General features: G+C 45.6%; 2 protein-coding genes across 4 annotated transcripts; one reads left to right on the forward strand and one right to left on the reverse strand.

Annotated features, from left to right (window-relative positions):
• Nucleotides 1-1,705: 1,705 nt before the first annotated feature.
• On the reverse strand, nucleotides 1,706-6,137 carry LOC120655893 (beta-1,2-xylosyltransferase XYXT1-like). 3 transcript variants are annotated; one of them, XM_039933872.1, is made up of 6 exons: nucleotides 5,937-6,137; nucleotides 5,654-5,898; nucleotides 5,470-5,532; nucleotides 5,304-5,378; nucleotides 5,109-5,207; nucleotides 1,706-3,122 (listed from the first exon to the last, which is right to left on the reverse strand). In XM_039933872.1, the coding sequence occupies exons 2-6, from the start codon at nucleotides 5,793-5,795 to the stop codon at nucleotides 1,942-1,944; spliced, it is 1,560 nt and encodes a 519-aa protein (XP_039789806.1). In that variant the 5' UTR covers nucleotides 5,796-5,898; nucleotides 5,937-6,137; the 3' UTR covers nucleotides 1,706-1,941. The 3 variants fall into 3 exon arrangements, with proteins under 3 accessions (XP_039789806.1, XP_039789808.1, XP_039789807.1); XM_039933874.1 differs by having other exon boundaries at nucleotides 5,470-5,523; nucleotides 5,937-6,136; XM_039933873.1 differs by having other exon boundaries at nucleotides 5,654-6,137.
• A 4,669-nt stretch (nucleotides 6,138-10,806) lies between these two features.
• LOC120653536 (ethylene-responsive transcription factor ERF071-like) lies at nucleotides 10,807-11,589 on the forward strand. Its single transcript, XM_039931260.1, has one exon. It carries the CDS (start codon nucleotides 10,900-10,902, stop codon nucleotides 11,587-11,589), a length of 690 nt encoding a protein of 229 aa, XP_039787194.1. The 5' UTR covers nucleotides 10,807-10,899.
• The last annotated feature ends 2,758 nt before the right edge of the window (nucleotides 11,590-14,347 follow it).

Consider the following 14,347-nt stretch of genomic DNA (forward strand, 5'->3'; position numbering starts at 1 on the left):
TTTCACAATAGTTCATATACTTACAATGCTAGTTAGTTCGGTATTGATTGTGGTAGTTGTAATCCTCCTATTGACTAAATTATAAATTAAATGGTCATTTAGCTCATTTAATCATATTTAACTCAACTCTATTTAGCCGTTTTAGATGGTTTTTAACGGTTTAAATGGGTTTAAACGGGTCAACTGTTTAGTTCACCGTTTAGGGCCTAAACAACACGGGTGACCTTTGTTTACTGTTTAAACGTTGTTTAAACGGGCTAAACGGCCGTTTAGGCTAACAGTGTGTGTGTGTGTGTGTGTGTGTGTGTGTGTGTGTGTGTGTGTGTGTGTGTGTGTGTGTGTGTGTGTGTGTGTGTGTTTACAACTTAAGTGGGATCTTTAGGGTTTTTGTTATTGACTTGCTAATATGCCCGTTGTTTTTCTATGGGAGGTCATATAAATATATTGATTATCATAGTATGTGTTGATCGAAGATTTTAGTTTTTTCTATTTTATTTGCCAAACGCTAATTCTAAACAGTCTCAAACCCTTAACTCAACAAACGGTCACCCGGATTCTGATTAGAACTTCAATTGACGGAACAAGAAAATAATCCTTGCTTTAGAAATAGGTAAAGATTATTATATATATACTACACAAAAGCTAGCAATGATTCCTTGGTCCGTCAATCGGAGTCCTAATCCAAATGCCAATCTCGATGACTGTATGTTGAGTTAAAGGTCTGAGACTGTTTAAAATTAGCTTTTGGTGAGTAAAATAGAAAAGATGGAAGTCCTCAACCGACACATATTATGTTATATAAAATACATATGATATATAACTAGTATTTCTCGTTGATTTTATTCCTGCGCTGCGATCCATGGTTGAATAATAAGACATCCCTCTGATGAGGGATGAGGGAGGCATCCCGAAGGGATGGATAGTGGCATCCTGGAGGGATGGTTGCTATTAATAGGAATTCCTCCCTTTGGTCGGATACTTGGATCATCTATTTTAGTGGTGCCTTTGGTCACCTCTAAAATTATAGGATTGTCAGGTGAAATACAAAATAAAAGGGATTGATCTAGGACCCCAACAGGGCTTCTAGCTCTATTTATTAAGCGATCCGAGCATTTTCCAACTCGAGGTACAAACACCTTAGGACCTATCCAAACTCGCGATAGAGAGCTCACTAGAACAAGGCCCTTTTTGGGGCATTTAACCGTTGTGAAAATAGATTTCATTGAAAACAGGCAGTGGATATCAAGAAAAGTCGATAAATCGACGATTTGAGGCCTTACAGATCGGTTTTTCCAAACAGATTGGCCATGAATCAATAACTTAAAGTGGTCTGTGAACCCGATGATGCAACATTGGTTGTTTCTGTTCAAGAAACCGATCATTGGATTTATCTTCCTCTGGATGCCATAGAGCTCGGGGTTCGATTCCCCAAAAGAGGAAAGACCAATACTAAGTTTCGACCTTGCCGATTGCCTAGCTTAGGAAGAGCCATAAGAACCTATCCGCAATCATCCCCCGGGGATAACGGCTATTAACCAACCTCGTTCATCGAGTTATACATTTTTATATGATAATTAATATATTCATTGGGTTCCCATTGCAATACACTGTATTAGTCTCGATGTGTCTGTTCACCAGCAAGACAATGACTACGAATTTGAACAGGGAGCAAACAAGATGCCACAACCACACTCTTGGGTCAAGATTAAAACTGAACACCGGAAAATCATATATAAGACTTATTATCATCTTTTCTTTAACATCCACAGCACTATCAATCGAATCATCCATTTTCAACTCTATACAGGAGCATCACAAGCAGAATAAACCCTATAAAAACAAAACAATAAGCCCTAGAAATAAAACAAAGTGTGAATTTGCTTCTTTCTTCAGTGAAAACTGATGAATTTCCGTAGCTAACAGAAACCTCGTCTCATCCACCTACATAATGAACTCTATCACCTTCAACAAGCTAGGCCCAAACCTTGTCATGTTGAGCACAATGTCCTGTGTGGACATATAGAACTCCCCAACCTTCTCCCATCCACTGTTCCTGATGGCTTCTGGATCTTTGATTACCGTATGGTTCCAACCATACTTTTCCAGCAACGTGCTCTCGTCCGGACTGATGCTGTACTGCACGTGTCTGAGGCCCATGTTCCTTGCAGGTGCACCGTAGAATCCATCAGCCATGAACTCAATCCCATATGGTACAATGTGTACCAACACTGCACCTGACCGCAGGAACACCATGTTAGACAATCCTGCACCGTGAACACCCATGATTGCATCACATGAGTCGACCAAACGCACAAATTCATCAAGATTGGAGTCAATCCTCGGGTCTGCCTTAACCACCTCGAAACCAAACCAATCGAGCCCTTGCAAAACATCAGGAGCATTCATGAACCTCCGAGTCTTGCCCCGGTCGATGAGCAATATCCGAGGCTTCCTCTCAGGGTCATCTTTGTCAGCCCTGTATGGTATATCCACTTCTGGTGCAGGCAATCCATAGGATTCACGGACAAACAAGCGAAAATCCATCATTGTGTAGTTATGTGGCGAAACATTCGGATCAATACCAAAGTCCCGGTGGCTCCAGAGTCCAACAATGACATGTGGATAGCATCTGATCTGGTTATCTGTATCAAAATCAATAATTTTGTGCTTTGTGATGCGTTGAAAGACCGCTGAGTACTTCTTGATGAACCAGGGCTGATTGTTAGTGATAAGTAATTGGACATCTCTGTCAAACTGGTGGGCAGTAAGAAACAGAGGGAGAAGAACATCACTGATGTCATGCCAAATGTTCCCTGTAAACCCACCTAATGCAAAGACAATGGCCGGTATGGCATGCCTGGATGTGCAACTTGGCTCCAGTTGAGAAGCATTTAGGGATTTGACAGTCACCTTTTTGATCCATGGAAGGCTTTTCCGGGACTGTGCCGGAATGCTCCACTCTTCACCATTGGAAGTGAGGGACTGTGGCACATACATTACAGTGGAGGAGTGGCCGATGGTGCGAGCATCACCACAAAGCTCGCAGATATCGTAGCGCTGGTTGGAGAGATCACAGATAGTTGTTCCAGTTCCAGGTGTGCATTTTGTGTACTGAACTAAACCTGTTGATAAATAATATGAAATCAACAGTTTAAAATGTTAGTACCTGTCATTGGGAAATAATTGTGAATTTTTCTGTTTGGACATTCAATGAACAATTGCAATTGCGACCAAAGAAAGTATTTGGCTGCTACAGAGTTGTTCCATTTAAGGATTCTATTATAGGACATGAGTATAAGGATAACACCATATCATGGGAGCATCTAGGGGAAGGAAAAGGAGGAACTAAATGGAATAAGCTGTAATGGTGTATCAGGATAAAGTTGCCATTTACATTAATGGTCATTAGATCATATCAGCAACAAAACATCTGATGGAGCAAGATTTTATTTCATTGTGCAATATCATATGAGATTGTGTCATACTACTGTAAAACACAACCAAACTGAACCAAAATGTACAGCTGGAATTGATTGGATTAATATCTCCAGTGCAAAATACATTTCATCTTTAGATTGTGTGCAATGTAACTTTTAAATGTTGATTGATCGAAAAGCTCAAACTCAAAAGTCCTTCTATTTGACTATGATTTTGTTAATGTATATCTAGATATAGAAATGAAAATATAGAAATGAAAAAAGAGTGAGGAAGTAAACATGTCCTAAACTATAAGAAAATAGAACTGAGTCAGTACCAAAGTATAAAATAAGATTTTACACCGAAACAACTCAAAATGCAATATCCTTTGTATGAGTATATGACACATCAAACAGTGGCACTGATCCCCACACCCAAATTATTGATAGATATTTGTTGGACAGCTTTGAAGTGGAAGGGTGTAAGTTTGCGAAGCCACATGCATTGTTTCAATAAAAGTTTCATGAAAAAGGCATGTTTCATTTGCATCCTTTTGAAATATAAATAGATTAGGAAACATTGAATATGTTAATGTATTTGAAGTAGATCTAATCCAACAAACCAGCAAAGCATGGATGCTACTGGGATCCTACTGGTTGTACAACTGTATATTTGTTTCTTTCAACGAAGCACCATACCATTGTTTGATAAAAATAAATGATCCTATTTTTCAGTACTCTTGGATCTCTGTTTTCCTCTGAACCATGATAGGTGAAGATTGTGCTATATTTAGAAATAAAAAAGAAAAAGAAAAAACAAGCTATGTTTTGCAGTGACAATTTCACAAAATAACTTCATAAAAAGTACATTTGGTTGCCAATCAAACTTCTACTTTTCAATTCACTAGCGACAGGTTAATTCTAAGCATATTTCTGTAAGTTGAGGTTTTCAAAAGGCAACTTTCATATGGAGGATCTCAAGCAAATATAAATCGATCCAGTCATCATATTTAGTCCTTAGAGTAACTAAATAGTCATCCTCAGATAAACAAGCAGACTGTTATATCTAAAGTGTGCTCCCATAGGTAGATATAAAGAAAATTATCACGATCTCATCCTCCAATTCTTTATACAAATGTAGCCAGAATCATGAAACCTATTTAGTTTTCACAGGTATTTTCCTCGAACAAATTCTGGCGGTCTGTAGCACAAGCCTGCCTAAACGTGGGCCTCCAGTACAAACATTGAGCTGCTAAATGTAAAAGAGATCTACACCAAATTCCAAAACCCCTGTGGTCCACCTACAGCATATCACTAGCCTTTATCTTTATCTTTACTCCAGTGCAAGGAAGAGCTTTACCCCCTTCAAGAGACCTTTTTACTATCTCGTGGTGCCGGATAGCACGAGTGAAGTTGGAACACTCTCTCTGTGTTGTACTAGTTCCGAACTTAAGGAGTTACCCAGAAGTGTATTCACAGGCATAGAAACAAACATTACAAAGAAATAGTATATGTACAGTACTTGAATTAGCAGGTGATCCTGAAGGCTGAGGGGAAGATTGATTTTCTCCACAGGTTCTAAATGTGAATCCAAACTCCAAACAAAAAAAAAGGAAGTACAGACAGTGTGACCTGCACTAGTAGCATCTCCAAACTACTTCAGGATCAGATCAGGGATTCAGGGAGACATACCAGATCCTCCTGTGCCTTTTTCTCCTTGGTCCGGCACTGACGTTGCTGTCCCTCCTTCGCTCACTGCAGGCGTGGTTTCTTGGAAAGCTTGATTGGGCTCTACATTTTGCCAATTCACAAGAATCAGAACTTCAAATTACCTAATCCCCTCAGGTTGGGACATGGGCAGTTGTGTGAGAAGTAACAATGCCACACCAGAATTTCCAGCATCGAGTTCTTGATCAGATGTCGATGTTGCAAGGTCCTCCTTGTTGGGAGAGCCTCCGGTGTCTGCATCTTGCAAAGCAAATCATCAAATCCGACCAATCCGGTCTGATTCCAAGAGCCCCCACATAAATTCGATTTTTTTTTCTTGACTTACCTGTAGGTTCCGACGCATCGCGCGCTGGCCGGAGGGTGTTGAACTGCGAGGAGGCTACGAGTCCCAATAAAGATCTAGTAAGAACGCAAATACACATTCGGTGACAGCCTGATAGGGGAAGAAGAAAGCAACAGAAGAAAGATGCACTAGCTGTCATTTAGCTCTGTAACCATGGAAAGCTCACCGCTAGGATCCTGCGCGAACAGGTCGGAGAAGACGACGACAGCGAGGACGGCCGCGACGAGGGCGGCAGAGAGCAGCGCACCGAACCGGCGACGGCAGATGCGCTGCTTCACCATGCTCTTGGCGACCTTGGACGACCCCATGCCGTCACTATTTTTCCTTCCCGACCTCGTCGCTAAGCTAGTCAACTTCTGGAGCTCTGTTCTGTTTCTGATTTTACCTCGAGCTCCTCTGCTTTGATTAGCGTTAAGTCCCTCCCGCAGCCGTCCGAACGGAAACCAGCGCCCAGATGGGCTGCTAAGTACTTTTAAGCAGGGACGGTAGCAGCCAGGGGACGAGGCACATGTTGGTCTTCTTCTCCCCACCTTCTCTCTTGCACCTTTCTTCTACGATTCTTCTCCCAAGACCAGCCAAAGCTCCACGAGAAATTAGAAAGGTTAAAAGTCAAAACAACATGCAAGTCGCAGCAATTCGAGTGTTATCTTTTGGCATAGCAGTATGTGATATTGATGCATGTAAGGCCTTGAATGGACATAGAGGCGCAAATGGGTATCCCTCTATCCATTGCCCCTTTTTAGATCAAAATTTTGTACTAATTATTTAAAATGAAATTTTATTTTGATAAATTAGTCTAATTTTTTGAACTAAAGAGGAGTGGTGGATACCCTTACGTGCACCTATTTGCACCCCTAATAATCTTAATGATTCAGATTAAGAACACCGGAGCTACCCTCATGAAAAAAAAATGATTGATAGATCCTAATCTCAGGCTTGCTTTGATAACCAATTCACCATATAGTTCATCGAGTTTATTTGCCGAGGTGACAAGAGTTGGACTTGGTTGAGGTTAGAGCTGAATAGTTTCATCAAAAAAAGAAGTTAGAGCTGGATAACGAGCCGACTCGGCTCAGCTCGCTCTAGCTCGTTAGATAACAAGTTAGCTCGGTTCGGCTCGTTATTATAATGAGCTAAAACTTCAGCTCAGCTTGGCTAGTAATCCAGCTCGAGCCATTGGCTAGTAATCCAGCTCGAGCCAGCTCGTGAAGCTCGAGCTCGGTGCAAATACATAGTAAATACACAGTACCAAATGTCGATAGAATTTTTAATGTCAAAATTTTCAAGCAGAATACTTATATTGCATCACCAAAAACAAACAACGTTGAAGGGAGTAAAACTTTTCAAATCTAACAAAATCTCTAACATGGCATCCCAATTCTTGAACAAAGAAGCATGCCATCTTGATTCTCAAGCAAACAAGCTAGATGTGGCAGCACCTTCCCCTCGCCGCACAGGGGCCTCAAGTAAGGATGGATATGGATGGCTGAACATTCGAATTATCGTATTCGTATCCGCTTAAAACGTCAATATGGATATTCGTATTCATATTCGATTTTATTATGGATGTATCCGAATTCGATTTTTAGAACTTTTCTCTATCCGATTAAATTTTTGTATACAAGGAATATCCGACTATATCCGTATCCGTAAAGAAAAAGTGACTATCGAGACAATTTTAAACTTATTTCTATACCTAATTACTTAATGATGTGCACTATTTAAATTGTTTAGAAAGCTAGATGACTAATAATATATTTTTTAAATTAGTAATGATATAAACATTAACTTTAACTATTTAATATATTTATTTAATGACACAATTATTTTATATGAGTCAAATTAATTATTTGTTTAATGCTAAATTTTTTTATATATTTAATATAAAAGTTATACATAGATAATTATATTCTTTTTTATTAGCTATCTTCTAATCATTTACTCCCTACTTGTATAATGATTATGATCTACTATAAAATTATTGATAAAATAAATTGATACCCGTGATAGCTGTATGTTTCAAATTGAGAAGATATTCAGATCCGAATCCGGATTCGAACTATCCATTTTATATTGGTATCCGATAAGATTCGCATTCACATTTGTAAACGAATTAAAATGTGGTAAAAAGTGACATCCGGGTATCCATCCTTAGCCTCAAGCACAGAACACCACAGGAATTAGTTGCTCGGTCGGAAGTAGATGGCTAGCCTGGATCAGGGTTCACCTTACCGACGGTAAAGCGATTTTCGCCAACTAGCGGTATCGGTAAACCGGCGGTAAATCGCCGAAAACCACTAGAAACCGCTCGAAATGACAATTCAAATTCAAAAAACCAGTAACCGTTGTTTACCGACCGGTAATCGATGTTTACCGACCGGTAACCGTCGTTTTTAACCGGTAAACACCGTATGACTTTGGAAAATTAAAAATTTTGGCAGCATTTCACCGTAATTTTGTAAATATCATTACTGATGGTATATATCAAACAATTATATAACATTTACACATACATAGAATAGAAGTTCATATCCATAAAAATAGAAATTCACATCCATAGTCCATATAGATCATCACAACAATAGTCCATGCAAATCATCACAACCATAGTCCTCACAAACCATCATCGTCAATATATATAATACATAGTAGTGGTTTCCGGTCCAAATGAACAAATGAAAATATATGTACATATTTGAAATATGAACACACATATATACATATAGCTAAAATGAACAAATTAACATCCAACTACCATGAACAAATGGATCCATATAGCTAATATGAACACATGTTTTTGAATATAGCTACACAACAAACATCTAAAAATCAATGTAAAATCAAGAAATACTCACAATGCAGTGGTTTCCGGTCCAAACGCGCCGATTTCCGCTCGGAAAACGCCGAATACCGCTCGGGATTAGAGGATACCGCTCGGGATTACCGGTCCGAAAGTTTTTTTTATTTTTTTGAGTGCCCAAACAGTCAAATATTTGAACATGTTCTATATTAGAATGATGTATGTCATCTCTACTTTCTTACCATATTTTTTCCTTTTCTATTTCAAATATTTTTGAAAATTTTAAATTCGGGCGAAATTTTTCGAAATTTACCGCCGGTATGGGTTGCCGCCTAGTAGCGGTATCGGTAAAAATCGGCGGTAACCGGCGGTTACCGATCGGTAAAGAAAACACTAGCCTGGATACGAAGGAAGGCGTCAGTTGCAAGCTCCTACGTCGTTGGGTGGGGTCCACACTCCACAATGATGGATGGCCGCATCCAGCTTGAGATTGTGTGCACTCGTGACCCTCTATATCAATCTTGTATATAAAATATTCCGTCCCGTTCATCTAAATTCTTTACCCTATACTCGGTTTCGCTGCAGCCATCTATACTCTATATATTCCTCTATCCCAACTACCCATGAATAAAGTCCACACTAGAACATTGCGCGGCGTTGCCACGCAGAAATATGCCATCCAGTTCAGGTTTAGTTTAAAAAATTGATCTGCAAAAAGTCCGGGGGGATTTTCGTAAAATTGGTAGACTACGGGGGTTATTTGGTATATTTGGTGTCGACGGAGTACCGGTCGATTACTGAAAAGTTCAAGGGGTTTTTCATAAAATTGATGGACTTCAGAATCATTTTAACAAAGTCCAGGGTTTTTTACAAAATTCACGGAGTATGGCACGATTACTAAAAGTTCAGGGTTTTTTTTGTAAAGTAAGACTCCACGAAGTCCGAGGGGTTTTCCGTTAAATTGATGGACTCCATGTTCATTTTAATAAAGCTCGAAATTTTTTTACAAAATTTACGTCCCTATTTATTCCTGACCGTCCGATATCCGACGTGGCCCCTTTCCCTAGCCGCGAGCGCGACGAGGTTTCAGTAAATAAAGATGTCAGTCTCCCCTTCTATTTTTATCTCCTTTCTCTCTCTCCCATCTTCCCCACACGGCGCACCGCCCCCTCCTTCCTCCCTCCTCCTCCCCCGTCCACATCCTCTGCTCCCTCCCTCCCCCTCCTGGCGAACGAGCTCGATGGCGGCGCTAGATCCCCACCCCCACCCCCGCGCGTGCCACCGTGGCGCTCGGCTGGCCAGCGGCGAAGCCCCCCGCGCGGCGGAGCAGGGTAGGGCCTCGCGGAGGAACTCTGGGGCGGCGTGGCAGATCTGGAACGGCGCAGCTAGGAGCTTCCCGCCGCGGATCCACCCTCCCACCGAGCGGCAGAGCTCTTGAACGACGGCGAGCAGCGGAGCTCTGCAACGACGGCGAGCGGCGGCGGGCCCCCTGCGAGATCCATCCTCCCGGTGAGCGACGGAGCTCGGGCTCGGCGGCCTCAGGGCTTGCCGCGTTGGAGGTGGCCCGCCGAAGCTCCAGCTCGCACATGCCGCGGGGGCAGAGGTGGCACGTGCAGGCGCTCGCAGTGAGGTGGGGTGGTGGCAGAGGTCGGCTGGCGGCGGAGGGATGGAGCGACCCTGGCAAGGTGGGACGGCGAGCTCGTGCGCGGCGGCTGAGGCCTGGCGGAGGCCATGGCCGAGCTCGCGCGTGGCAGCGGAGGCCATGGCCGGCGACGGCAACGCGGGCGGGCCCCTCCTCCGGCGGCGTGTAGCGAGCAAGGCAGAGGCGCGACGGCGGCGCGGGCGGCGGCGGTGGCTCCTCTCCTCTCTCTCTCGGGATGACAACAGTAGGACAGGCGATGTGGGACCGGTGCAGGGTAGTGGAGTCCCGCTATTCCGCTTCATTTGGAGGAAACGGGGAGATAGCGGACGGGGTAGAGTATCCCGTTGCAGCTCCTCCGTCCGCTATTGACGTTCTGCAGGAGCCTGCGGGAGCTTTTACCGTCTGTTTGGATGGACGGACGAGTTCATCCGGGTCGGGTCGAACCCCTTTTTGCGTTGCTTGGATGGAGGGTGGGAGGGTTGGAGTGGTCTCGAACCCCTTTTTGCGTTGCTTGGATGGAGGGTGGGAGGGTTGGAGTGGTCTCGTGAGTGGAATATTCCACCTAGATGCGGGTTCACCATGCCCCTCCAAAACTGGCGGACGGAGCGAACCCAGTTTTCTCCGTCGGGAGCGCCGTGTCCTCCGTCTTCTCTACGCGGGCCGACAGCAAACGTTGGCTTCAGCGCGCCAACCTTCGGCCCGATGGCCGACCTCCGCCCCCGCGAGCTCGAGGCGAGCATGGCTGAGGGAGGGCGCGGCCACCGCGCGAGTGGAGGAGGGCGCGTGGATCCGACGGCGGCGGGGCTGCCCCGCGGCGGCGGGCTCGCAGAGGGAGGATGCCGGCCATCGCACGAGACCTCCATTCCAAACCAAACACGAGAGCTATAGCGCCCGGAAAGTGATTAGTGACTCGCTTCATCTTCAACAACCAGCAAGCAGGCAAGGCAAGAGAGAAAGCAAGCAAGCAAAGATGTGCGGTGGTGCGATCCTCGCCGAGCTCATACCGAGCACGCCGGCGCGCCGCGTCACCCCGGGCCACCTCTGGCCCGCGGCCAAGCAGCAGAGGGCCGACGACTTCGAGGCCGCATTCCGGGAGTTCGACGGGGACTCCGACGAGGAGGTGCAGAGCAAGCCACTCGGGTTCGACGCTTCCTCCGCCGGCGCCGCGACCAGGAAGCTGAGGAGGCAGCAGGAGGAGCTGCTGGCCGCGCCGGCGCCGAGCAGGCGCCGCAAGGCGGCGCAGTACAAGGGCGTCCGGCGCCGCCCGTGGGGCAAGTGGGCCGCCGAGATCCGCGACCCCGTCAAGGGCGTGCGCGTCTGGCTCGGCACCTTCTCCTCCGCCGAGGCGCCCGCAGTCGCCTACGACACCGCCGCGCGCAACATCCGCGGGCCCAGGGCCAAGCTCAACTTCCCCTCGCCCGCCGACGCCGCTCCTGCCGCCGGGCGCAAGCGCGCCCGTGCCGACGAGTTCGTCGACCTCGTCGCCGACGAAGAGGACGGCCAGCAGCGCTGCGCGGCGTCCGGCGTCAAACACGAGAGCGAGACCTCCGAGTCCGGCGGCGCCCTCCCGGACTTCTCTTGGCAGGGCGTGTCGGCGTACGACGAGGCCCCTGCCCCGGTGGCCGTCGAGGCCGAGGACCAGAGCCCACTAACGGAGTGAGGGTTGCCATCCAACTCGTATTCCCAATTCCCTCGACCAAACATGTAATGGGTTGACTCCTCCCCAAAATCAGAGCTGCAACCAAACAATGGATGGGTTGGCTCTGTTTTCAAAATGAGGGTTGGATCCAACCCAACCCACTAATCCCGCAACCAAACACACGGTTAGAGTTGGCCGCTGTCTGAGCGCCGGAATGCAGGCGGCGGCGGAGCGGCAGAGAGAGAAGGTCTCGCCAAACGCCTGACTCGAGGATTATCGGGCTGTTTGAGCTCGCTTGTGGGCTGCTGGCCTACGCTATGTCTTGCTTGTTTAGCTCGCGAGCTGTTCACAAGCAGCACGAGCCAGCTCGTTATATGACAACCGAGCTAAAAACATAGCTTTTCTCAGTCAGAAAATATAACAAGCCGAGCTGAGTCGAACCGAGCCAACTACGAGCTGAGCGAGCTAAGGAGCCAGGAACTTTTCGTCCAGCTCTAGTTGAGGGTTTGTTCTGACTGCTCTAGTGTTGACAGTTGTTTGCTTAACAAATGCTGAGTTGGACTTTGGCTAAAGTTCTGTTGTAGTTAGCATTACATATGCACATCTCCTATTCTTCATACGCTTGGAATCTTCAAAGATCTCAGGTGACCGAGGAAAACAGCAAGCCACCAATGGAGGTCAGAATTAGGGTTGATGGGTTAGTGATCCGGAGCAAACGAGAAGAAAAATGGTTTGTTGGCCTTAGAAAGGATGGTTTGGGGCAATGGAGGACCGGCCGCGGTGGTAGCTCAAGGAGGGCGGGGCAGCAAGCATGGGTGGACGGCTAGCCATCTGGATGGGAAAGGGGTGCTATTGTTGCTGAAAGCAAACAGAAAGAATCATCATCCCACTTGTTTGCCCCTGCGCCGTCCTCCTCCACCGTCTTCGGTGGCTTCCACCGCCAGATTCCTCTCCACCAGCTACCGCCATCCTAATCCTCGTGCCCATGCCTAGTCGCCCTCGGGCCACCCTCCTCTATCGTCTCTGGTGGCTCCTGCCGTCGGATTCACCACCATAGGCCACTGCCGCCCCAATCCGACTTTACGGGAGAGCTCACTGTCACGCCCCGCCTCCTCCACCACCCACCGGATATCTCCCACCACACGCAGTCGGTGGCGCCCTACCCACAAGCTATGAACTGTTGGAAATAAATATTTCAGTTAAGATATTGTGATCTTCACTATTAAGGAAGCGTTTAAACCATCTAAACGCGATTAAGAAAACCTAATGATAAAACCCTAATGGGCTGTGATCAGCAGGCCCATTAGGCCCGTTTCCAGAGGCTGGCCCCCAGCCCCACAGTGCCTATAAATATAAGGTCGTGGTTAGCACCTTAAACACTCATTCACGTCATTCTAAAACCCTAGCCACCGCTAGTCTGATCGCTGAAGGCACTGGAGGGGTTTGGAAGGCCAAGCACTCCCGTTTGGCGCCCGGAGGACGCCGATTTGCCGCTGCATCTTCTACACCGACAAGAACGCCTACTTCCTCTACGGATCAGGCGTAAATGGCTGCTGCAACTGCTAACGCTGGTATAATGTTTACCAATTTATTCCGCATTAGATTGATTTGTCATGAACTAGGTTATGTTCAGATCTTGGGTTATTAGCCTCTAATGTTTAAGCCTGGCTAATTCTATCAATCGGTATCAAGAGCCATCTTAACCTAGTCATGCACGGTCAATTTTGAGCCATGTTTACGCCTCTGATTTTCGTCGGTTTAAGATGCAATTAGATCCTGCATAATGGCTTTTATGTGTTAATCATGCGTGATTAGATCTAAATCATGGTTAATTAAGTTTCTGATCACGAGATTAGATCTAATCTAATTCGGTTTAGGTCAAGTTTAAGATTAATCTTGATCTATTAATACTAAGTGTCTCGGATTAGACGCAAATCATTAATGTTTATGCTAATTCATGGTTAAACCGAGACAAATTGATGATTAGCTATGCAATTAAGGTTAGGGTTTGCTGCTACTTAATCTGTTCCTGAAAGGCCCTTGTTTGGTTTTGGTAATTGAGTGACAACTTATGTGGACTAATAAGTGTTTATGTTGAGATACACAGGAGATTAGTCCACACAAAGACACTAGTATGAGCAACATGTGCCATGGAGGAGAAATGACTAAGTGTTGATGCTATGCTCATATAGTGTGATCGAGGAGCTCATTGCATATGAGACATGACATGGAGTTATGTGACCAAAGTGGAGAAGATCAAGACAAGGCTTGGCTTGATGGACCGGTTGCAATGGAGAAGGGCAAGTCAAGACTTTGAAGCGAGGGACCGCGAGGCGGTGAAGCTTGGGCAAAATTTGGCGCCGATGGACCGAGGCAACGGTGAAGAGCGAATAAGGTCAAGATCGATGGACCAAAGAGGTCATGTGATGATATGGAGTGGATCATATCATTTAAGAAAGATCAAGCCAAGTGTTGACTCATGATGATGATCAAAAGGCTTGATGGAGTTTGGTGCTTGTGTGGCATCAACATTTGGGAAGATGAAATGGAATGCGCAAGGCAAAGGTATGACTTGTAGGGCATTTCATTTCACCGGTCAAAGGTTGTGTAGAGAAGTGCATGACCGGATTTAGGATAGATGGCCGTACTATCAAGAGGGGCAAACTTGTTTGCATATCGGTCATCTAGTGCCACTTGAGCGATCTAACATTGCGATGTTGCTAGGATCGAGTGGCGTGGTGAGATCAAGTAAAAATCCTTTGAAATGATTGTGAAATGC

The sequence above is a fragment of the Panicum virgatum genome, chromosome 1N, assembly GCF_016808335.1.
Source record: "Panicum virgatum strain AP13 chromosome 1N, P.virgatum_v5, whole genome shotgun sequence".
NCBI lineage: Eukaryota > Viridiplantae > Streptophyta > Magnoliopsida > Poales > Poaceae > Panicum > Panicum virgatum.

Coding starts and splice junctions, on each gene's coding strand:
- LOC120653536 (XM_039931260.1), top strand. CDS start 10,900: ATGTGCGGTGGTGCGATCCTCGCCGAGCTCATACCGAGCACGCCGGCG.
- LOC120655893 (XM_039933872.1), bottom strand. CDS start 5,795: ATGGGGTCGTCCAAGGTCGCCAAGAGCATGGTGAAGCAGCGCATCTGC. Junction 5,379..5,469: donor CGATGCGTCGGAACCTACAG/GTAAGTCAAGAA, acceptor TGCAAGATGCAG/ACACCGGAGGCTCTCCCAAC. Junction 5,208..5,303: donor ACTCGATGCTGGAAATTCTG/GTGTGGCATTGT, acceptor GGCAAAATGTAG/AGCCCAATCAAGCTTTCCAA.